This window comes from Oncorhynchus mykiss, chromosome 23, assembly GCF_013265735.2.
Source record: "Oncorhynchus mykiss isolate Arlee chromosome 23, USDA_OmykA_1.1, whole genome shotgun sequence".
Taxonomy (NCBI): domain Eukaryota; kingdom Metazoa; phylum Chordata; class Actinopteri; order Salmoniformes; family Salmonidae; genus Oncorhynchus; species Oncorhynchus mykiss.
The window spans coordinates 33,320,001-33,344,150 of NC_048587.1; the positions used below are offsets into that span (position 1 = coordinate 33,320,001).

Sequence of the window (24,150 nt, forward strand, 5' to 3'; positions counted from 1 at the left end):
GAGAATAATGAATAAGACCCAGCATGAGCTGGGCTGGACCAGAGGCCTCCCAGACGTTGGGAGAATAATGAATAAGACCCAGCATGAGCTGGGCTGGACCAGAGGCCTCCCCAGACGTTGGGAGAATAATGAATAAGACCCAGAATGAGCTGGGCTGGACCAGAGGCCTCCCCAGATGTTGGGAGAATAATGAATAAGACCCAGCATGAGCTGGGCTGGACCAGAGGCCTCCCCAGACGTTGGGAGAATAATGAATAAGACCCAGCATGAGCTGGGCTGGACCAGAGGCCTCCTCAGACGTTGGGAGAATAATGAATAAGACCCAGCATGAGCTGGGCTGGACCAGAGGCCTCCCAGACGTTGGGAGAATAATGAATAAGACCCAGCATGAGCTGGGCTGGACCAGAGGCCTCCCCAGACGTTGGGAGAATAATGAACAAGACCCAGCATGAGCTGGGCTGGACCAGAGGCCTCCCAGACGTTGGGAGAATAATGAATAAGACCCAGCATGAGCTGGGCTGGACCAGAGGCCTCCCCAGACGTTGGGAGAATAGCCATCAATAGACCTCATTTGTCAAATAGTTGTGTGGTCAAATCTCTTCATTCTCACTCAAAGCTCAGGATTTTGGCCGATTTCAACGTGATCATAGGGTGCATCACAATTGTCTATAGTGGTGCCCTCTCCTCATCCGCTCTCCCTTCATTGTGTCCTGATCATGAGGAAGGCGAGAGCTGTATGTTAGAAGAAGCCTTTAATATTTGCATCTGCCAGTCCATTTCTTTCATATCAGAGCAGGTGAAGAAAGCCTTGGTTATTGAGATATACAGTGTTATTATATTTGGTTTTGTCAATTTTGTAAAGTTTCAATATTTAAAAGAAGAAAGTGAGTTGTAGTCCTACTTTCCATTCAGCTTGTTGCTAGTACTTGTACAATGATTTGTAGGTCTAAACCAATAACATTCTCTCTCAAATAGTAATAACTGTTTATTACCACCTGTCTTTAAACTACTGATAAACTCTTTACAACCCCTTTAGAAATGTTACATTAATGTTAAGTGTTAGTCAAATACCTTTCATATATTAAAAGTTAAACTCATGTAGTCAGTTTATACATTTCTGTCTGTTTAAATGAAACAGAACACATACTGTATGTTTAGTCTAGAGGGATGAGAGGGAACACCCTACTACATTTGATAAATGCTTCACGGAGACCACCATCATCCCAGTCCCCAAGAAAGACAAGGTAACATGCCCAAATGACTATTGCCCCGTCACACTCACCCCGGTCATAATGAAGTGCTTCGAGATGCTGGTCATGGCCCACATCAAGGCCAGCATGCCAGGCACACTGGACCCACTCAAATTTGCCTAACACTCCATGGATGATGCCATTTCCTTCATTATTCACACAGCCTTAATGCACCTGGACAAGAGGAACATCTATATGAGAATACTGTTCATTGACTACAGTTAAGCATTCAACACTATTGTTCCCTCCAAGCTCGACAACAAGTTCAGAGCCATGGGTCTGGACACCACCCTCTGCAACTGGATCCTGTACGTCCTGACAGGCAGACCACGGGCTGTCAGGACTAGCAACAACACCTCCTCCACACTGACTCTTAACACAGGGGGCCCCCAGGGGTGTCCCTTTGCTAAGTGGCTTTGCATGACACTAACTCCATCATGTGAACTGGCATTGTGGTGCCAGGACAACAACCTCTCCCTTAACGTCAGCAAAACAAAGGAGTTGATTGTTGACTTCAGGAAGCAGCATGGAACATGCCCTGATCCACGTCAATGGGACTGCAGTTTTAAGTTCCGTAGCGTCTACATCACCGAGGACTTGATATGGACCAACAACACCATCACTCTTATCAAGAGGGCACAACAGCATCTTTACTTCCTAAGGCAGCTGAAGAAGTACTGCATGCCACCCTGGGTCCTCTCCAAATACTACCCCTCCACCATCGAGAGCATCCTGACCGGTTGCATCACGGCCTGGTGTGGGAATTACTCCGTCCATAACCGCAAGGCCCTTCAGCGGGTGCCCCCACTTATCCAGGACATTTACTCAAAACTGTGCCTGAGGAAGGCCTGCAGCATCCTCAAGGACACCACACACCCCAGCCATGAGCTGTTCAAAGACTCCAGCCACCTTAGTCATATACTGCTCTCTCTGCTACCGCATGGCAAATGGTACCGGAGCGCCAAGTCTAGGTCCAAGAGGCTTCTAAACAGTTTCTACCCCCAAGCCATAAGACTCCCGAACACCTAATCAAATGGCCACCCAGACTATTTGCAATGCCCCCCCCCCCCCCCCCCCCTCTTCTCCTCTAATACGCTGCTGCTACTCTCTGTTGTCATCTATGTATAGTCACTTTAATAACTCTGCCTACATGTACATGTTACCTCAACTAACCGGTGCCCCTGGACATTGACTCTGTACCGGTACCACCCTGTGTATAGTCTCGCTACTGTTTTTTTGCTGCTGCTCTTTAATTACTTGTTACCTTTATCTCTTATTCTTATCCATATTTTTTAAAACTGCATTGTTGGTTAAGGGGCTCGTAAGTAAGCATTTCACTGTAATACACCTGTTGTATTTGACACGTGACTAATACAATTTGATTTTGATTTGATTCACTACCTTGCAATTGGGCAGACAGTATCAGAACATTAGGTCTGATACCAACAGGCTCAGAGAATGTTTCTATTTACAAGCCATCAGACTGCTGAACACTTGAACTGGACTGACCACCTGCTCTGACTCTCTGCACCTCAGCACACATGCACTCACTCACGCACACACCCATACAGATCTATATTCATCCACACACACACACTCATCCACACAAACACACACACACACACACACACACACACACACACACACACACACACACACACACACACACACACACACACACACACACACACACACACACACACACACACACACACACACACACACACACCTTCCCCAAAACACATGTCAATATTGGACTATAGATTGTGCCTTCCTGTATTATACTTATGCTAAAATGTTTATTCTATTCTACTGAGCCATTAACTTTATGTTCAGATTCTTAACTTTTATTATTTCTTATTGTTGTTGCATTGTCGAGAAGGAACCTGCAAGTGAGCATTTCATTGGACAGTGTATACCATGTGTATCCTGTACATACAACTAATAAAACTTGAAACTTCAGCCATCCATAGAGCCTTCAATAGACTATAATACTGCAGCTCTGGTCACAAGGATGCATGTACTGTATGTTTTCTAATGAAACCCTGTGAAACGATAGTTGAGAAGAACATGCATGGAACCCTTGCAACACTGTCATGAGCAACTGTCATAAGCAACACTATGCCTATGTCTGGTAGGGTTTCACAAAACAGTTGATCATTATCAAGGTTCTCGGATTATGTTCCAGCCGTCTGAAAACCGACAAATTGGACCCACATTTACCATCAGAAAGACAATCATACTCTAATTCGAGCGATCCCCACTGATATGAATAGCAAAGATTATAGTATGCATGGTTTGGTAGAAATGTTAGTAAAGTACTAGTGCTTTCTTTGAATGAACCATCTGAAAGAAAGAAAAAATATATTCTGACTTACATTAGAAGATCATGCCTAATGTGATACAGCATCAAAAATTGGTGAAAGTCAGTAAATCCACAATAGTCGTGTCATGTCTGTATGTTCCAGTTTGTAGTGGAAGAGAGAGGAAGAGAGGAGGGAGATATGTTTGAGACAGAAGAGGGAGAGCATGTCTGAAACCTGAGAGAGAGAGAGAGAGAGAGAGAAAGAGAGAGTGTGTGTGTGTGTGTGTGTGTGTGTGTGTGTGTGTGTGTGTGTGTGTGTGTGTGTGTGTGTGTGTGTGTGTGTTTTGGGACAGCTCCCCTTATATGGTTAGGGAGGCTGGACATTAGTAAGAGGTATTAGGAAAATAACATTACCTTTATATATAAAACACACATCACCATCTCTCATCTCCTACTGTAAACCACTACAGTGACTACATAGCCAATATTAGCCACTGTGATGTAATTCACCAATGACTCTACTGTGGGTTCATTCAATAGCTCTCTCTCTCTCTCTCTCTCTCTCTCTCTCTCTCTCTCTCTCTCTCTCTCTCTCTCTCTCTCTCTCTCTCTCTCTCTCTCTCTCTCTCTCTCTCTCTCTCTCTCTCTCATTATGGCAAAATGGTGTTGCAGATAGATATGAAGCATAGACTAATTACAGTTCTCAGTTCTGCATTAAAAACAGCCAGGTCTTTTCAACAGAAAGTTTTTTTTTCTTGCAATGATTTGGTGTCAGAACTCCCTGATGACAGGAGTTGATACAAGATGCCTGTCACGCCCTGACCATAGAGAGCCCTTGTTTCTCTGGTGTAGTAGGTCAGGGCGTGACTAGGGGGTATTCTAGTTTAACATTTCTATGTTGTGTTCTAGTTTATATTTTCTATGTAGGTGTTTTGTATTATTCCCAATTAGAGGCAGCTGGTAATCGTTGTCTCTAATTGGGGATTATATTTAAGTAGCTATTTTTCCCACCTGTGTTTGTGGGATATTGTTTTGTGTTTGTGCACCACGTAGTCACGTTTAGTTGTTTGTTTATTGATATATTTTGTTTTGTTTTGTTTAAGTTTCTCTTTGAATTAAATATGTGGAACTCAAACATCCGCTGCGCCTTGGTCCCGTTCTTACGACAGCCGTGACAATGCCGTGGGCTTCAACTAAAATATACAGGGAGGAAATTATCACAGCTCATCAGATCTGGGAAGAAAATAGTTATATTTTTTTGTTTGTTTGAAAATACAAACTTTTCAAATACTCAATTATTTTCTTTGATATTCAAATAAAGGTCTCAGAAAATGTTGCATACCTCTCAGAAAACCAAATAATATTTGAAGGTATTTGAATACATGCAAGTTGTTTGAAAACAAAAATGTATTTGATGGCTGCCAAATATTTGATGAAGAATCAAAAACTACAACACTTAGTTTGATTAGTTTAAATATATGATCATAAGCACATGGTTTGGAGGGCTCTTAGATATTCATCTTAATATAGCCTATTTTCTAGAATGAAATACATAAGGGACATGGAATCCCCTCAACATTATAGTAGACCACGTCTGTAGCATCAAAATGACTATAAGTCTAATTTCACAATGAGTGAGACATGAGGTAATACAGTAACACTTAACATCACGTTTTACTACATGTGTAGTCACTTAGTGATTATTACAATAGCAGCATTGTTGTCTTATAGGACTTTGGAAATTGCTTTATAATTGCATAAATCATGAATTATAACGTAAGTGGAATAAAGCACAGTCCCTTCCTCTTGTGTACAGTAGTTACAAAAACTCTCAGCTCATTTGTATGCAATAAAATGCAATTACCAAAGTATTATGTAACAACATGCTAATAAAATGTTGCTCCAAAAGTAATTACAGTTTTATTATACAGGCACAAGAACAGTTTAATGTTAAGTGATACTGAGAATGCTAAGAGTAACATGTCGTCCCCCCCCCCCCCCCCCCCCCACATTTTGAAATTGCATTCCAGTTTTATCATTGGAATGTGATACATAATGAGTCAACGGTTTGCTTTAGGACCATGCAGACGCCTCCGAGAAATCGGGTAGACTGGTTGGAGTGTTTATCCTGCTGGATAAAAAAATAATATATATATAGAAATACAAATATTATGTCCTCCCCACTTCTAAAATAAATGCCCCTGGTTACAACTATAGTTATCCCAGGTCTGCAGCTCATGTACATATGCCTACATCTTTCATATCATACTGTAAATACATTTGATCCCAATGTATTTCAAAACCAAGACAGCAATGTTTGTTTGCCACACAGCCATCCTACGAAAGGCTGCAGTTTGGGTGATGGGTGAAAATCTTTTACTATATAAACAAAGCCTTATTTTAACACATTGGTCGGCAGTGAGTGCACTCAAGACACACAGAGGACATGCACACATGCACACACAATTACCAATCACAATTGTTTATTCAATTGCTTAGCTGTTATTTTCAATGGTAATGTTCTCATTACACAGAATTTCCCCTAATAATTCTCTGAATTGTCCTTAACCCTGACCCACAGTTAAAAGTAGTATGTAACAAGTGTTGTGTTTTCTATGAGTTCAGCCAACCCTAAAATGACCTATTTTAACCTTGATCACCTGATTACTGATGTAAATTCTGCCATTATTTTGTACAGAAACAACTTAACCAGGATCTAAAGTCTTATTTTCTGCTGAGACCATGGCGGTTCAGTACTAATCAGTGGAGGCTGGTGGGAGGAGCTATAGGAAGGCAGGGTCATTGTAATGGCTGGAATGGAACCATACCAAACACATCAAACATATGGAAACCACACGCTTGACTCCGTTCCATTGATTCCATTCCAGCCATTATAATGAGCCAATCCTCCTATAGCTCCCCCCACCAGCCTCCTCTGGTACAAATACCTCTTGTACAACAAGAGTTGGAGTTAATTCAATTTCCATGGCTGCCAGTTAAATCAAAATGCAAAAGGCTCTCACACATCTGAGCTTCTTTGTTGCAGGTTCGCGGTAATAAAAAAGAAGAAACCATTGAAATTGGCCATATAATTTATTTTCAAAGAAGTGCAATTCATTTACTGGAATTAGATTGAAATGTTATTGCCCAAATTCAACGAGTAAAGTATTTAACGCAGACTGTTATTTATTGCTAAGTTGAATCAGGAGTGTTATTGCTTTGACTGGAGCAAACAGCAGTGTTTTCCAGATTGGTCACTTCTGTTCCAAGGATTCAATATGGACCAATATGTAGTTTACCACTAGGTGGAAGTCTAATCCATGGTATTGTTTCCTGTCACGGTCGAGTCTATTGCCACTGCAGAATTAGTACTGAATGAGGTCTGCAGTTAGTTTCTATCCAAGATTGACACTTTAAACCACCATAACCCCTCTGAGTTTATGCCACTCATCCCCCTCTTTTATGAATGTACTCATAAACTATTTATTGTGTGGGGCCACTGTACACACATCCTGTTTTTATTAACTTTACATACACACAAAATTATTGAGGGGGAAAAACAAAATAGAACCCAAAGGCTTATTTCCATTATGGTAAAATACATTTATTCTAAGTCAACACAAACATCACCATCACCAGTTTTCTCTAATCATCCTAATCTCAGAGGTTCTTCTTTCCATACAGGTTATGAATATCTTGGCCTGCTCTGGGTCTATCAGCCAAACCATTAGTAAATGATGGACCAGTAAGTAAGTAGGCTAAGTATGTAAGTTATTCCTTTCATTTCCCCTGAAGCTTGTTGTTTTTGACTCGGCAACACCTTAAAAACAAACTCTGGACTGTGTGTGCTTTGTTTTCCACTGACTTTATTTGTTTCTCATGGTTGAGACTGTAACCATCTGCCAAGTGATTGTGATGTCATGGTGTAGCCTAACTTTTCCATTGGGTGTGTACCCACTGGAGCAGAGAAGCAATCCCAGACCCTCTTTCTACAGCTCAAATGGCACCCTATTCCCTATATAGTGCACTACCTTTCACCATAAGGCTTTGTTGAAAAGTAATGCACTTTAGGGAATAAGGTGCTATTTGAGACGCACCCTCTATAATACAGGCCTCTAGTGTTCTACTTAACTTTTAACCACCCCTCCCCTCTGCTCTCCTACCCGGCTACCCCAACCCCCATTTCCCCTGCAGCTCCGGGAGTTTTGTCTCACACTGCACTGTGTGTAGTAACTATTACATACTGTAGCAGGGGATTTCACACACATTTTTCCTTTTTGTGCCCCGTCGTGTGTGTGTGTGTGTGTGTGTGTGTGTGTGTGTGTGTGTGTGTGTGTGTGTGTGTGTGCGTGCGTGCGTGCGTGCGTGAGTGAGTGAGTCCAGTGCAGTCTAGGGCTTTTAGATTTTAAACTAAAAGTGACACAGTTTTGCTCAATGGAATCATGAAAGATAACTGTGTGTATGTTCTTACCTCAAAAAACATGTCTCCTTTATTTCCAAGGTGAGGTTTACATGCTTGCAGATGTAGACTCTGAGAGGTTGAACTGTATCCACTCAAGCGACTGTATTCCCTAGGCCCAGAGAAACGGTCCCTTCTGCAGACAGCGTCCCACGCTTCCTCACTGATCCTCCACGAGGGTAATGTCCTGATGATTGCCCTAGTCCCTGTACACACAGACTTCTTCACCCTCTGGTTATCCCTCAAGAACCTACGGACCAGGACCGTCGAACGCTCCCTCTTATTATATACAAAGCTATCCTCAGTCTCGCAGTCAAATCCTAACCCATTGTCTGAGTCCATCTTCAAAGCTGTGGGGCTTTTGGGAGGGCTGGTGGGAAGGAGTGCCAGTGTAGAGCACCTTTGCTTTTTGGCCTTGCCCCCTGGGCTGATGTGCCCATCTCTGAGTCCGTGGGTACAGCTGGTGTCAGCGACTGTTGATGACGTCATCTCCTCTACGAGACAGAAGGCAAAGCTGCCCGTAGCGACTCTTGTGGGGGAAGATGGGACTGAGGATGCTGAGCCTGACACTTTGCCCCCTACAGCCTCCTTGCCTCTATCACCTAAGGAGGTACCAGAGTAGAGCAAGCTCTGAAACCAGTTCTTGCCCTCACCTGGCAGTGTCCTTGTATTGCACAGAGGAGACAACTCCTGCGACTCCAACTCCTTGACACTCCTACGTACATCTGTACCATGATGTACTACAGTACCCACAATGCTCTGTGTAACATATCCTGTTTTATCCGCTGTGTACGTCTGAGGTGAGATCCCTGCTCTCTGGACTGGAGTGTTACTGTCAGAGTCATTGCAGACGTCTGTGATCGGTTTACTTTGGCTGCAGCACAGTACACAAGGCCCAAGGCCCTTCCTGCGGCTTACGCCACAGCAGCAGCCTGAAGGTTTACTGGTAGGCTGCACAGTCACACACACTCTTTGTCTCAATCCAGCATCCAGAGACTCCACTGAACGGCAGCCATTGCTGGAGTGTTTATCCGGTTGGAATGGCGGTGGCGGTGCGTCTGTATCATCAGAGTGTAGTTGGACTTTAACTCTCCGCTGGGTCCCATGTGGGCTCCTGGGCCTTACAATCCCATGATCTATCTTATCGGCACCCGCCTCTGTCCCGTCTGTGTTGCTGGTACAGAATTCCTCCAACATAATGCCGGCCCACCTGCCTTTCTGTGTCTTCCTCCTTGTTGGTATTCAGAGACGTCAGAGCGAGAGGTGGGTGCAGGTGGAGTCCACAACAGCTGTGAACACCAGGAGAGTCAACGCTGTCCGGGAGATGCGTCCCTCTGTGCACACTCAGAGATTGACCTTGCTGCCGTGCCGGCCAGGCAGACACATCCCTCGTCAATCTGCAGGGGACAGCAGGAGAACCCAAGTTAGCTGAAAAATAGAACACACTGTTTTGTGATGAAGACTATCCCAAGCCAACAAATTAGATTGTGTCCTAATGATATGTATTGAACTCGGAATACAAACAAAATCACAACAAGATAATTATTATTAGCTGTAGTGAGAGGTTTGAAGTTACACTGGATACTGGACAATGCACCATAACCTGTGAAAGGGAAGTGACTATGATGTGATGATTGAAGGCAGATGAACCATTCAATCAGTCTTCCCCTCACTTTCCCTGCCTAAGGCCAAACACTTTCCCTGCTAATGGCCAAACAATGTGAGAAAACATTAAGACCGGATTATGAGGTAACTGTAACAGAGCTCTGTGCAGTGACCTACATGCATTAAAGCTCCTAAAGTGGTGAATGAAAAATAGTTAAGAAAGTATTGTACCCCATTCTCTTCAGCTACAGTATAACAATGTAAAACCCTGCATTATCAATGGTCTGCTCGCCGACATGTCACATGAAAACCTTATTAGAATAATCGAAGGTCAAACGACTGAAACTTCTCAACCTTTTCAGCCTGTGATCTTGTTGAATGGTTAGGTTTTCCTTACCTTTGTGTGAAAGGTTGGTGTTTGTCTCTCCAGATTCAGTTGTAGCGGACCAGATGTGTCCCTGTTCCGTCTCTATCCACAGTAGGCTATAAGAAAAGAGGGGGATTGGGAGGAGAGGAAAAGAGTGATCAGGGGAGAGGGAGAGAGGAAAAGAGAGGGATCTGGGAAGAGGGGAAAAGGGGGGAGCCACAGAAATAGGGATCTCACCGGGCAGGGCTCCCTTTACAGAACTTGGCAGGACAACGAGCTGAAGCTTTTTCAGTTTTTCCCCTTTTTTTACTCACAGCTCACTGGATTATTTTGCAATCACACTGGACAGAACCTAATGCTAATACCTTCACAGCTTTTAAAGTGGCAGTCACTTAAATAGCCTTGCTTTTTTACGGCCATTTATTCAATCAGAAATTTGTACCATCACCCTCACATCAATATGAGTTTACAATCAATCATATGAGTTGCCCATTCAGAAATTAATATTAATATTAATATTCATTAATAGATATTTCAAGTTTTAATGTCACGTGCACAAGTACAGTGAAATGCCTGTCTTGCTAGCGCCAAACCCAACAATTCAGTAATCAATAAAGCATTACACAGTAGAACAAAAACAAAACAATAAAAAAATAAATATGAAGAACACGAGAAAGTAAGTAAGCTATATACAGGGTCAGTTCCATATTTAAGGGGTAAGGTGACTGGGCATCAGAATATATGATACACAGAGTAGCAGCAGCGTAAATGATGATTGTGTGTGTGTGTGTGTGTGTGTGTGTGTGTGTGTGTGTGTGTGTGTGTGTGTGTGTGTGTGTGTGTGTGTGTGTGTGTGTGTAGAGTCAGTATTAATGTGTGTGCATGTTATGTGTGTGTTGGAGTGTTCTTACCTGCTTATGCATTCTCATTTCAACATGAAACCCACCACTGGTGTGCGTGGCCAAAGAGCTCTATTTTCATGTCATCCAAGCAATGTAAATGCCTGGAGTTTGCTAAACGGCATTCAAACTTGGATTGGAACTGGTGCTATGGTCAGATGACATGAAAATAGAGCTCTTTGGCCATGCACACCTTAGGCAGGGAAAGTGAGGGGAAGACTGATTGAATGGTTCATCTGCCTTCAATCATCACATCATAGTCACTTCCCTTTCACAGGTTATGGTGCATTGTCCAGTATCCACTGTAACTTCAAACCTCTCACTACAGCTAATAATAATTATCTTGTTGTGATTTTGTTTGTATTCCGAGTTCAAAACATATCATTAGGACACAATCTAATTTGTTGGCTTGGGATAGTCTTCATCACAAAACAGTGTGTTCTATTTTTCAGCTAACTTGGGTTCTCCTGCTGTCCCCTGCAGATTGACGAGGGATGTGTCTGCCTGGCCGGCACGGCAGCAAGGTCAATCTCTGAGTGTGCACAGAGGGACGCATCTCCCGGACAGCGTTGACTCTCCTGGTGTTCACAGCTGTTGTGGACTCCACCTGCACCCACCTCTCGCTCTGACGTCTCTGAATACCAACAAGGAGGAAGACACAGAAAGGCAGGCGGGCCGGCATTATGTTGGAGGAATTCTGTACCAGCAACACAGACGGGACAGAGGCGGGTGCCGATAAGTATTTCATTGTGAAGCACATGACTTATCTCTGTATGAAATTCATTGGTATAAATGTCTTAACTTATCAAACCAAAAAAAGCAGGAAACCAGAGAGGTTTGAAACCTTTTCCGTCACTTTGATGAAACAACTGGATTACTGTTTTCATGCAGCAAACTCTGTATAATAGTGTCTCCAGCTGAGATAGAATAGTCATTACATGTCAAATGGTTGATTCAGTTATCCGATTGAGAATAATTAGTTGCAGGCAGGGAGAGGCCGCGAGGACGCAGCGGTTGCTCCGCGTCACACATTTTGGGGCTCAGCCTGCATCGTGCTTTGCTCGCCGCTCAAATTAGTGGTCAGTGTAGAGGTGGATACGTGTAGAGGTGAATGAGAAAGAATGTTCCTGGTGTTTGTGACGCCCGCCATTTGGTGAGATGCAGATCCGGTGAAAATGGTGAGACGGAGGATACCCTGATTGTCTTGTTGAGCTTTGATATGGAGTTTCTACCTGCTAAGGTCAGGCTAGGGTACAGTCTATTAGCAATTTGGTGAGGGTGTTTGTTCTGAAACCGCTACAGTGCTTTAGGTGCCAAGGATTCGGACATGTGGCAGCAGTATGTATAAGGGAGATCCCACGATGTGGAAAGTGTGCAGGAGGGCATAGTCAAGAGTGAGTGTGCAGTTTGGTTTGAGAAAGCACTGTGTGTAAACTGTGGGGGCACCCATGCAGCTGGGTATCTGAAGTGTCCTGTACGAGAGAGACAAGTTGTGATTACCAGAGTTCGAGTGGGGAAGGTTTCATATGCTGAGGCAGTAAGGAGAGTAGAGGATAGCCCAAGGGTGAGGGATTCGACTGGGAGCCCCCCAGTGAGTAGGCCCGAAGAGAGAGATCCAGAGAGGGTGAGTTTTAGTAGTATATAGGTGCAGGGTTAGTATATAGGTGCAGGGTTAGTATATAGGTGCAGGGTTAGATAATTGTGTAATACAAATTTGACACCTTCCCCCTTTTTTGTGACCAAAATGTGCAATCTGGTCTCTGACCGGCGAAAGGCAGCAATACGCAACACAGCGTCTAGTATGCCGTAAATTCACACAAAGAAGAAGGTGAAGAAGAAGGAAATAAATGTCTTGAAGGTTACAGGGCGAGGCATCCTGAGAGCATCCCTGTGAGGAGGACAAGGCCAATACAGAGTGATGGAAATAACATGTGCTTCAGTAAGGTTGGTTTCTTAGTGTCCATATCCATGGTAATCAACTGTACTGCAGAAATGGAACGTGTCACACAAAATAGAGGTTGTGGTGACCGCTGCAGAGAAGTACTTGGGTGTACGAGATTTTACTACAGAAGAGTTACGAGGTGTGTGGAACAACATTGTCCCATCCTACAAGGATGTCTGCCTGGTGTAGGATCAGATAAGGCCAAGTAGCAGAATAGTGTATGTAGGGTTAGTTGGTAGGGCACTTTTCTTCTCTTTTCCCCGTTGTTTTCACTTCCCTTTTTGTGCCACAAAGTGTAATTTATTCACACTCCAGAATAGTAGGTGGAAACCAGGGGAGGCTGCTGAGTGGAGGACGGTTCATAATAATGTCTGGAATGGAGCGAATGGAATGGCATCAAACACATGGAACCATGTGTTTGATGTATTTGATACCATTCCACCAATTCCGCTCCAGCCATTACCACGAACCTGTCCTCCACAATTAAGGTGCCACCAACCTCCTGCTGTTGAAACACAGGGCTGGATAAAAGCAATAGCTAAATGAATATGGAGGCCGTTCTACATCCTGAGGGGTTCGTGCTGATTGTACGGATATTGTGACAGCCGGTTAAATGGCGTCCCTTGAGAAGACAAGAACAAGATGTATGTCAGGAGAAGTGCAGTATTATCATAAGGATACATATACTTGGAACATGGAGGAGGAATGGAGGGAAAAGAGAGGCAGAGGAGGTCTAAGAGAGAGGGAGAAAGAGGGTGAGCTTGAGATGGTTTGTTAAAGAAGAATGAAAGTGTAAGCAGAGTGAGCTGAGGACAGGAGGAGAAAGGGAAGTGAACGAGGGCTTAGTGTCGGAGATGGTAGGTGTGGTGAAGCTCTCGGAGCCCGACGCTTGCGCCATGGGTCAGGATAAAGATGAGTCTTTGACAGTAGGTGTAAAGTATTTGGAAGAAGTGGACCCTTGACTTTTGGCTGATCCATTTCTGGTTTCAGGGTGGGTGAAAACAGAGTTGGGTGCTGTGGAGTGGGTAAGTGGTGTGGGTAAGCAGAAGTGGTCTTGTGATAATTGTTTGTGTTTCTGCTGGTCAGAGGGAGCAGGCACTCCGTGTTAAATGAATGGGGGCAAGAGATGTGAATAGTTTTGCTCTCAAGAAAAGGGCACCATTGAAAGGAGTGATTACTGGGGTAGCGGTAAATGTGAAAGTTGACCAACTGAAGTGAAGATTCCCGGTGTTTGTGATGCTCGTCGTTTAGTGCGACGCAGACAGGGTCAAGATTTGTGCAGAATACATTATATTTGTAGTGGCTTCCTTTCCTCTTTACCATAGCCACTGCCCAAGCCTGAAGCGGGGTTGTTTGGTACGCATACAGTCCACACTCAAGGTTTCCAAACGGCCAAACATTCAATGAGATACAGGGATATGGTGCAAAATGTTTATTCTTCTTATATCTAACAAAGAAATGATTCTCCAATAAACTTAAAGCATAGATTACTTGATATGTAAAATACATAATATGACCTGTCTGTATGTATGTATGTCTGTATGATCCAAAAACTATACCGCTCCTGCATCTAGCAAGGACTCCCTCCCCCGAAGGCCCAACTTCCTGCCTTTATCCTAACACACTTACCACAGTACAATGAATGGGCAAGAGGGGGGGGGGGGGGGGGGGGGGGGCAAAAACTGAATTACACTAACAAATGAATATATCTCAATCAGGTAAATATAAATCACAAAGGTACGTACCTAATATTTCATCATATACATTAATATTGAATATATTTACACAAATATACATGGAGCTCTTTTATACAGTATTTTATACGAATATGTCCAAATTGGCTCTAACATACCGTCCCTAATTGTTGACTGCACTGAATGCACAACAATTACTTAATATTCAAACGTAGAGCCAACACACAAAACGTTCTATACCAGAGCACTATTACAGTTCATAGCTATATACAAATATACAAGGTGCCATATAGGAAAATAGTCCATAGATCTCAGTCTGAGTTGAAGTGTAAAGGTGTTCAACTTCCAAAAATGTCAAGAGTTTGACGTCCAAAAATGTATGACTATGACATCAAAGAATGTAAGAGTACAACATCACTGTGTGTGTGTGTGTGTGTGTGTGTATATATATGTGTGTGTGTGTATATATGTGTGTGTGTGTATATATATGCGTGTGTGTGTGTGTATATATGTGTGTGTGTGTGTGTGTGTGTGTGTGTGTGTGTGTGTGTGTGTGTGTGTGTCACTCCGTCGCCTCAAGGAGCAGACAGAGTTTATTGATAGGTCTCTGTAAAATATTGGTCTTAGTCTTAACCATGACGCTCCGGACAAGACCTTTGGCCCCTGGCAACGCCTCCACCACACGTCCCATTACCCAAGAGTTCCTTGGGGCGGTGTCATCGACGATGACCACAAGGTCACCAGGACTGAAGTTTCTCTTAGTTTTGTTCCACTTCTTTCGCTCCTGCGTAAGGAGACTCCCTGATCCATCTCTTCCAGAAGAGGTCAGTGATATATTGTACTTGCTTCCATCTCCTTCGTGAGTATAGGTCGCTTCTCTGGAATAGCCATGGTGGCAGGACTGTCTTAGCTTTCAGATGAAGCAGATGGTTCGGAGTCAGGGGTTCTAGATCATTAGTTACAGTTGTGATTGGTCTGTGGTTCATAATCGCCTCAACTTCACACAAGGCTGTCTGCAAAGCCTCATCATTGAGTACTTGCTCTTTAAGGACTGAATAGAGGATCTTTTTCAACAGTCGGATCAACCTCTCCCATACTCCCCCCCATGTTGGGCTCCAGAGGGAGGGTTGAATGACCATATCACTCCTTCCTTCAGTAATTAATTTTGAATCTTGTTGTGAACCAGCTCTTTCAGAGCTTCTCCTAGCTCTATGTGTGTACCAACAAAGTTGGTGCCATTGTCTGTTCTGATACTTGTTACTGGGCCCCTTCGACAGATGAACTTGCACAGGGCATTGATGCAGAAATCAGTATCCAGATAACTAGATGGACAGCTCGACTCACAAGGCAAGTAAAGATGACACCATACCGCTTCACATGATCTCGGCCTCGCTTCACCTCTATGGGGCCGAAGTAATCTATGCCCACATGGGTGAAAGGCGGCAAATCAGGTGACACCCGATCTTGTGGAAGGTCGGCCATCTTCTATTCTCCAGCTCTAGCTTGCATCCACCTGCAGAAGACACAGCTCTTAAGGATCTTCCTTGCTAAGGAGTTGGCACAGGGCATCCAATATCGCTGGTGAAGTCTAGAAAGCATGTGACCTCTCCCAGAGTGGCCAACCTGCTCATGGATGTGGAGTAAGATCAGTCTGGAGACGTAAGAGTCTTTGCGCAGGATCATAGGATTCTTTAGTTCCGTAGGCATAGCAGATTTGCTTAACCTTCCTCCCACTCTCAGAATGTCATTGTCAACAATTGGATCAAGCTTACAGATTCTCTTGGCACATTGTTTTCCCTTCACAACTAGTGCAATTTCTTGTTTAAAGTGCTGTTGTTGTTCAAATCAAAGGATGACCTTTTCTGCTTCATCTAGGTCATCCACAGACAGACTTTCTTTTCCAAACATCAGTTTGAACTTGTCAATTTGTTCCTTCAGTGAGTTTGTCATACTCTGATCTGATCTTGGATCAGTTTGTGAGAGAATTTTCCTTTTCTGGCTTAACTGTAGAAGTAGTCTCTTCAGTTTCAGCATCCAGGCAACTGCTTTCTTCAAGCTGTTCCATGTTGAATAGTACTCAGTCAGTTTGCTGGTTGGACTCTTTTCTTCCACACTTGTACTGTTTATGATTACGTCTTTTCTCACCTCTGGATCATCCGGAGGGATGGAGTCAAGCTCCTCTGGGACTTTCGGCCATTGAGTTTCTGTTTTCTCCAGGAATTCTGGTCCTTTGCGCCATCTCTTTGAGTTCAGGAACATTTCAACATGTAATCCTCTTGAGGCATCATCGGCTGGGTTGTGTTTGGAGTTCAAATACCTCCACTGTTTTGCTTTCGATAGGTCACGGATCATAGCAACCCTATTAGCCACAAAGGTATGGAATCTCTTGGTATCATTGCGGATGTATTTTAGCACAGACTGGCAGTCTGTCCAGAAAGTTGACTCCTCAAGTTCAATCTGGAGCTCCAACCTTAACATCCTGTCCACTCGCACTGCCTATGTTGCTGCAGCAAGTTCCAGTCTGGGGATTGTCATCTGCTTGAGTGGAGTCACCCTTGATTTCCCCAGTATGAATGCAATGTGGACCTTTTCCATACCGTTTGTGAACCTAAGGTAGCTTTCCGTGTCATAACCTTGTTCACTTGCATCACCGAAGTGATGCAGCTGTGCGGTCTTGTTCTCAGGCATCATACACCTGTCTATCTGGAATCTGGAGAGCTGGTCCAGCTCTGAGAGCTATCTCTGCCATGAAATAGAGTGTTCTTCATGGATGACTTCGTCCCATCCACACTTTATCTTGCAGAGCACTTGAATAATTTGCTTTTCCTTTAATACAAATGGGGCGAGGAAACCTAATGGATCATAAATAGAGCTGACAGTTGAGAGAATATCTCTTCTTGTAAGGGGTCTGTTCTTGACAGTGACTCATAAACGCATCACTTTCAATGTTCCATCGGATTCCAAGTGCTCTTTCAACAGGCAGCTTTTCTCTGTCCAGGTTCAGTTATTTTATCTGCTTTGTGTTCATCAGGGTAGAAGCTTTTATACAAATATGTCCAAATCGGCTCTAACAACATTGTAACAGGTGTCAAGCTTTTGGGCATGTAGCAGCAGTGTGTAGGAGGGAGGTTCCTAGGTGTGAGAATTGTGCAGAAGGGCACGAGACAAAGGAATGTGTAGTATTGGGGAAAGTAGTGATATTTGTTAATTGTAGGGGTGCCCATGTGGCTGGAGATCAGAAATGTCCAGTGCGAGAGAGGCAGATTGAGGTATCCAGGGTTAGAGTAGTGAAGATGAAGAAGTTGTCATATGCTAGTGTAACGGATGTGAAACGGCTAGCTTAGTTAGCGGTGGAATAGTGCGCACTAAATAGCATTTCAATCGGTGACGTCACTTGCACTGAGACCTTGAAGTAGTGGTTCCCCTTGCTCTGCAAGGGCCTTGGCTTTTGTGGAGCGATGGGTAACGATGCTTCGTGGGTGACTGTTGTTGATGTGTGCAGAGGGTCCCTGGTTCGCGCCCGGGTATGGGTGAGGGGACGGTCTAAAGTTATACTGTTACACTGTGGCAGTGAAGAAAATAGAGGAAGATGGGTCAAGGGGGAGGGATCCTGAGAGGAGTGGTGTGAGTAGTAGATTTGTACCAATACAGAGGGATAGGCCAACAAATGATATACAGTACCAGTCAAAAGTTTGGACACACCTACTCATTCAAGGGTTTTTCTTTATTTTTACTATTTTCTACATTATAGAATGATAATGAAGACATCAAAACTATGAAATAACATGCATGGAATCATGTAGTAACCAAAAAAGTGTTAAACAAATCTAAATATGTTTTAGACATTACATTTTTGCCTTGATGACAGCTTTGCACACTCATGGCCTTCTCTCAACCAGCTTCACCTGGAATGCTTTTCAACAGTATTGAAGGAGTTCACACAGTCTCCTCTGAACAGTTGATGTTGAGATGTGTCTGTTACTTGAACTCTATTTGGGCTGCAATTTCTGAGGCTGGTAACTAATGAACTTATCCTCTGCAGCAAAGGTACCTCTGGGTCTTCCTTTCCTGTGGCGGTCCTCATGAGAGCCAGTTTCATCATAGCGCTCGATAGATTTTGCGACTGCACTTGAAGAAACTTTCAAAGTTCTTGAACTGTTCCGTATTGACTGACCTTCATGTCTTAATGATGGACTTATTTGAGCTGTTCTTGCCATACTATGGACTTGGTCTTTTACCAAATAGGGCTATCTTCTGTATTCCAGCCCTAGCTTGTCACAACACAACTGATTGTCTCAAATGCATTAAGAATGAAAGAAATTCCACACATTAACTTTTAACAAGGCAGACCTGTTAACTGAAATGCATTCCAGGTGACTACCTCATGAAGCTGCTGGTCATCTATGAATGTTTGAACGTCTTGAAGAAAAATCTGGCCTTAAATGGCCATGCACTCTTATAATCTCCACCCGGCACAGCCAGAAGAGGACTGGCCACCCCTCAGAGCCTGGTTCCTCTCTAGGTTTCTTTCTAGGTTCCTGCCTTTCTATGGAGTTTTTCCTAGCCACCATGCTTCTACATCTGCATTGCTTCCTGATTTAGGCTGGGTTTCTGTATAGCACTTTGTGACATCTGCTGATGTAAAAAGAGCTTTAGAAATAGATGTCATTGATTGATTGATTGGTTGGTTGAGAGAATGTCAAGAGTGTGCAAAATTGTCATCAAGGCAAAAGGTGGCTGCTTTTAAGAATCTCAAATATAAAATATATTTGTTCAACACTTTTGTGGTTACTACATGATTCCATATGTGTTATTTCATAGTTTTAATGTCTTCACTATTATTCTACAAGGTAGAAAACAGTAATCAGTAAGAAAACCACTTGAATGAGTAGGTGTGTCCAAACTTTTGACTGGTACTGTATGTTTCAGTAAGATTGGATTTTTTGTATTTATAGCAATGGTTATCAACTGTACTGCAGGGATGGAACTTAAATCGCAGAAAATTGATGTTGTGGTGGCAGTTGCAGAGAGGTATTTGGGTGTGAGAGACTTGATGTCAGAATAGTTACATGGTGTGTTAAGTGGTGGTGTCTCATCCTTTCAGGCTGTTGCCCTGAAGTAGGACTACATATATTGAAATAGAGGAGTTGTGATTTTATTATTTTTTATTTAAATGTGTTTATATTTTTATATATAATTTATATATATTTTGTATTGTATAATTATTTATTTAATTTAGTGAGTGTAGTGTAGTTTTAGATGGTAGGGTATTTGTTTATTTTATTTTTCAAGCAACGTATAAGGGAGTTATACTTCAGTCTAGTAGGTAACGGTAATGCAACATTTATTGGATGCCAACCGCCATTAAACCTCATCAAGGAAGAAGATAGGAACCGTGACATGCCTCACACTCCAGTACTCTAGGTGGCGGTGTACGCTCCTTTCAGTTGGTTGCGATCCGCCGATGAAAATTTAAATAAGAAGAAGATGTCTCTGAGACTGACTGGGGTCACATGCAATAATTAGCTTGGTACGTGAAGACAACGTCAATAAAGCTGAATTTTGACAACAAGTTATCTCGTAACTAACAGGTAATCCGCATAAAATGGAGCGAGGATCAATTTACCAGTCAATTCATGCATAAAGCGTTTGTAACGTTAGCTAGCTATCAAATAGCTAGTAGTATATACTATAGCAGTAGCAAATATTTAAACTATGTGCTAGTAGCAGTGGCTCTAGCTAGTACCAACATGCATCCACCATGCCCACTTTGATAAACATAGGTGCTTAACGTTACACACGTTTGTAGTTTCAATGATTTAATAGGCCTACATTATTGGTGTTGCTCATGTTATATTCCCGCCCTGATGACTTGGAATAGTCTGAAAATGGAATAGACAATATGTCCATGAAATGTGGTATTTTCCAGAAGTTTCGTTCATGCTCCATTTGGGGGACAACTTCTGTGCATGATCCTCTAACGTTAGATGAAATGTCTTTTGACATTTTGTATTTTTATTAGTTATATAGCTAGCTAGCTATATTTCATCATCTTTGAATTCCATGAATATACCCATATATCTCAACAATAATGTTAGAGTAACTTCTTCATTACATTAAAACATATATTTATATACCTTTGTTTAATGCAATGATGAAATGACCTCCATTGTTATGTTTTACCACTAACACCAAAGATTGTCTATTATATTGACAAAATAGTTGATTGGACAATGGAATTGGCAGAAGATACATGACGTTAAGCATGTTTATGCTGAGCTGCACTGGGGTCCGAACACAATCATGGTTACATTAAGACAGGTGGAGCTGGCACGAGATATGTGTCGGAAATTGTACCTCAATGCAGGGATGAGATATGCCACTCGAACTAATCCAAATTGTACCTTTATCCACTTCATTGAGACAATTGAAGTACTGCTACTTTTTCCAGAAAAAGTCCCTTTTCGTCCTTATGCTAGGTAGCAGTAGGCCTACAGCCATTCTGAAATGGCAGTGTCAGCCAATCAGCTCATTTGTTGTTCAAAGCAATGTGCCATTCCATAATGGCTGCTGTGGCACTTTTCTGTGAAAACTAACAGTATTTCAATCTTCTCTATGGAGCAATGTGGATAAAGCTAAAGTTGAGTACAGTGGCATATCCCATCCCTGCGTTGAGATACGTTTTCTGACCCACCTCCACGGTGTCTTAATGTAACGATGATTGCGGTGCGACCCCAGTGCAGGTCAGTGTAAACAAGCATAATGGTAGGGTCGGTGTCTTCTGGCAAACAATGGAAATACAGGTCTTCAAATATGGAAGGCAGGCGAGAGGAGGTGAGATTATGTGTAATCATTCTAGCCAATAAGAGGGCAGATCAGCGTATGAACAGCGGGCCATAAAGATAGAGGACTCTTCTTTGTATCTGTACCATTAAAGCGTCTGTGACAGTATGGGCAGCACCATTGAGGCTATCTCTGTTTTTAAAGTAGTGCATGTTCTTCTTCATTGTCTGATCGCTACCAACTCATAGCAATCTCCCCACCTGTTGACTACTTTTAAAATGGTGGAAGCCCTCACTGTCCCTTTTAAAACAGGTTATATCCATGATGATTCCTCTATCTCTCTGACTCCGATATAAAGTCATGAAACATGATTTTTTTTGCCGAAATGCCACGTGTGTCCACTTATCAGTGCATTCATAACTACCTAACCATTACGAAACATATATTAGATCAAATAAGCTTCACATAGCACATTAGCAACAACATTTTTGTTGTTGACCAAATTCGACACTCATTATCCTCCAAACAAAAAGTCTTCACTTCGTGGGCTTATTTTTTGTGGACAGATTTTTTTTGGTGCAGTAAAACCTATTGCTTTGCCTCTTGCTCTCTGATAACACCAATGTTCCTCTCCTGTACGTTGGAGCCAATACCCTAACGGTTTTTCTTTCTGTCATGTTGTAACCTATAAATTCAGGACTTGCTGAGAAGAACCCACATCCTTCACCATGTTCCTCACCATGGCCCTGCTGAGGAAAGGCATCTCTGGCAAGCAGTGGATCGGGAAGTACCGCCGGCAGCGTGCCATCACCTGGCAGATGAAACGCAACATGCTGGTGCACCTGGAGCGCGAGGCGGAGAACGAGTACTGGATCTCCCGACCGTACATGACCACAGAGCAGGAGAGAGGACACGCCGCTGAGCGCCGAGCACAGAACTGGCTCAAAATTAAGGAGACCAAGTTTCAAAAGTTTCCAGAACATAAGTATGTTGCAGATCATCTAAGTCACCTCAACACGACCAAGACATGGTCAAGTTAATGAGGAGGAAGTATTGACTTTGTGTGGGGAGATGGAGATGGGGCATGCATGTTGACTGCCATTTGACTCCTGTGTGTCTTAATGTATGTAATGTAAATGAACTATGGAGTGTTGGTAATTCAATCTTTATGAAACAAGATCATATTTGAAAACAACCAGTGATTTGCTTTATAATACATGACAAACGGTATTGTGCATACATTAGTGAGTCTCATAGACTCTTAACCCCTCTGGGACCCCCAGATGTAGGCTTGGACCTCTGTCTCTCAAACACATGTCCGCCCTCCTGAAGCGTCTCATTACCGAGTTGTCCCACCGCAAAACTATACCGTATATCACCGGCAGATGGCGCTAGAAGTTTGAATGAGTAACCACCAGTTTTGGGGTACCACCAGTCAAGCGCGCTCTAGCAAGCGCGGAGGAGAGTTCCCCAGATGCGAGTCGCGACTAGCTGTAAGCGCTTCATTCGGCTTCGCACACGCTTTCTCAACGGGTTGCGCAGCCATCGACTGCGATAAGTCTTTGTAGCAGTAGCAGCTAGACGATCCCTTTACCTAAAGCTCACTTTCTCAGTACAGGTAAAAGGGACCATGAAGACAGCCATCTGGACTTGTCGTTTTGCGGGTAGTATCCAGCCCCACCGATCGCTCCCACACACGGACGACTGAATGACGAGCGAGGATGGCCGGAGGAAGGAGAGGACTTGTAGCCCCTCAAAACACTTTTTTAGAAAATATTGTCAGACGATCTAACGGTAAGGATCTTGCTCACATGAGATGCGCTAATGCCTATGATAATTCACTTGAGGATGGAGTAGCCCACCAAAAAGCATGTTGGGGTGTTAAATCATCGATGAAGCCTACCCTTTGGCATGTTAAAACGCATAATGGCGAGGGTCGAGAAACTGGGAGATCTTTCTCAATTAACATCGTCTTAACTTCAGAATAATCATAAAACAGAATAAAACAATTTCCATCTCCTACGAATTATTTGTAGCCTATTTTCAAACGTCAATGTTTAATAAAGTTTGTATGGTAGTCTGAATATATTAATTGAACGACATGGATAGGTTACCACTAGGCTATTTGTCTGGCACATTTCTCTTGTTTACAGTCAGGCTTGGGCACATCCCATTCACAGAAAGTCGCATGCCATTTTATCTCATGTGCACATGGAACCAGCAGTGACACACAATTTGGGAAATTATGCAGTTTAAAAATAGCTTCGGGTGTTTCTCGCTAGTCGCCCCATAATGAAGTAAAGATAAAATACCTCGAATACATTATATTTCATATACTTCATAAATTAGAATAATGGATTACTACATTGCACTTTAAAGTTGTTTGCCCTGTCGGTTCATTGTGATTTTGCAAAGTTACACAAAACTACTTTTAGTTAAAAAGCTCAAAGAACGTGTGTAAAGCAATATGTCCAGGTGAAATGTTGGTTGTGAAATAGTATTAAAAAATAACTCAAATAAAACATAACCGTTTGTATGAAATACATTTGTCACTGTCACTTTAACAATTTTTCTTTTTAACTTTTCAGTATGGACATTATCACATAGACAGACAGGTATAAACAAACCATGTTTTGGAGTGCTGCTCATGTTTTTCCCCTAATCTTACTCTCTATTAACTTTTTGTACTATGTTTGTTGTTCTGTACCAATTGCTGTTAATTTACAAAGTAAATTAATTCAAGTCTATGACATAAGTCTATGACATAAGTCTAAAATCCTGGCCTGGGGGTAGATGCCTATACCCCCCCACCTGTTCTCTTTTCATTTAACATCATTAACTTCTAT

General features: G+C 42.8%; 3 protein-coding genes across 6 annotated transcripts in view; 2 read left to right on the plus strand and 1 right to left on the minus strand.

Annotated features, from left to right (window-relative positions):
• Positions 1 to 10,278, minus strand: part of LOC110502617 (1-phosphatidylinositol 4,5-bisphosphate phosphodiesterase epsilon-1) — a 43,438-nt gene extending 33,160 nt beyond the window's left edge. For 2 of the 4 annotated variants that reach the window (XM_036960252.1, XM_036960250.1), the window contains exons 1-2: positions 10,017 to 10,270; positions 8,027 to 9,442 (exon numbers count right to left, since the gene is read on the minus strand). In XM_036960252.1, coding sequence (XP_036816147.1) covers positions 8,027 to 9,211 — 1,185 coding nt within the window. In that variant the 5' untranslated portion in view covers positions 9,212 to 9,442; positions 10,017 to 10,270. Of the gene's footprint in view, positions 1 to 8,026; positions 9,443 to 10,016 lie in introns of all 4 variants that reach the window. The other 2 variants (XR_005039170.1, XM_036960251.1) reach the window with 2 other exon arrangements.
• A 9,715-nt stretch (positions 10,279 to 19,993) lies between these two features.
• mrpl57 (mitochondrial ribosomal protein L57) lies at positions 19,994 to 22,499 on the plus strand. Its single transcript, XM_021580799.2, has 2 exons — positions 19,994 to 20,112; positions 22,002 to 22,499. The coding sequence occupies exon 2, from the start codon at positions 22,033 to 22,035 to the stop codon at positions 22,342 to 22,344; it is 312 nt and encodes a 103-aa protein (XP_021436474.2). The 5' UTR covers positions 19,994 to 20,112; positions 22,002 to 22,032; the 3' UTR covers positions 22,345 to 22,499.
• A 404-nt stretch (positions 22,500 to 22,903) lies between these two features.
• Positions 22,904 to 24,150, plus strand: part of LOC110502619 (potassium voltage-gated channel subfamily H member 1) — an 89,720-nt gene continuing 88,473 nt past the window's right edge. Inside the window, exon 1 of the mRNA XM_036960257.1 lies at positions 22,904 to 23,098. Within this exon, the coding sequence (XP_036816152.1) occupies positions 23,026 to 23,098 (73 nt within the window). The 5' untranslated portion in view covers positions 22,904 to 23,025. The remainder of the gene's footprint in view (positions 23,099 to 24,150) is intronic.

Bases quoted from the DNA above. Each gene is read 5' to 3' on its own strand.
- mrpl57 (XM_021580799.2), top strand. From the start codon at position 22,033: ATGTTCCTCACCATGGCCCTGCTGAGGAAAGGCATCTCTGGCAAGCAG.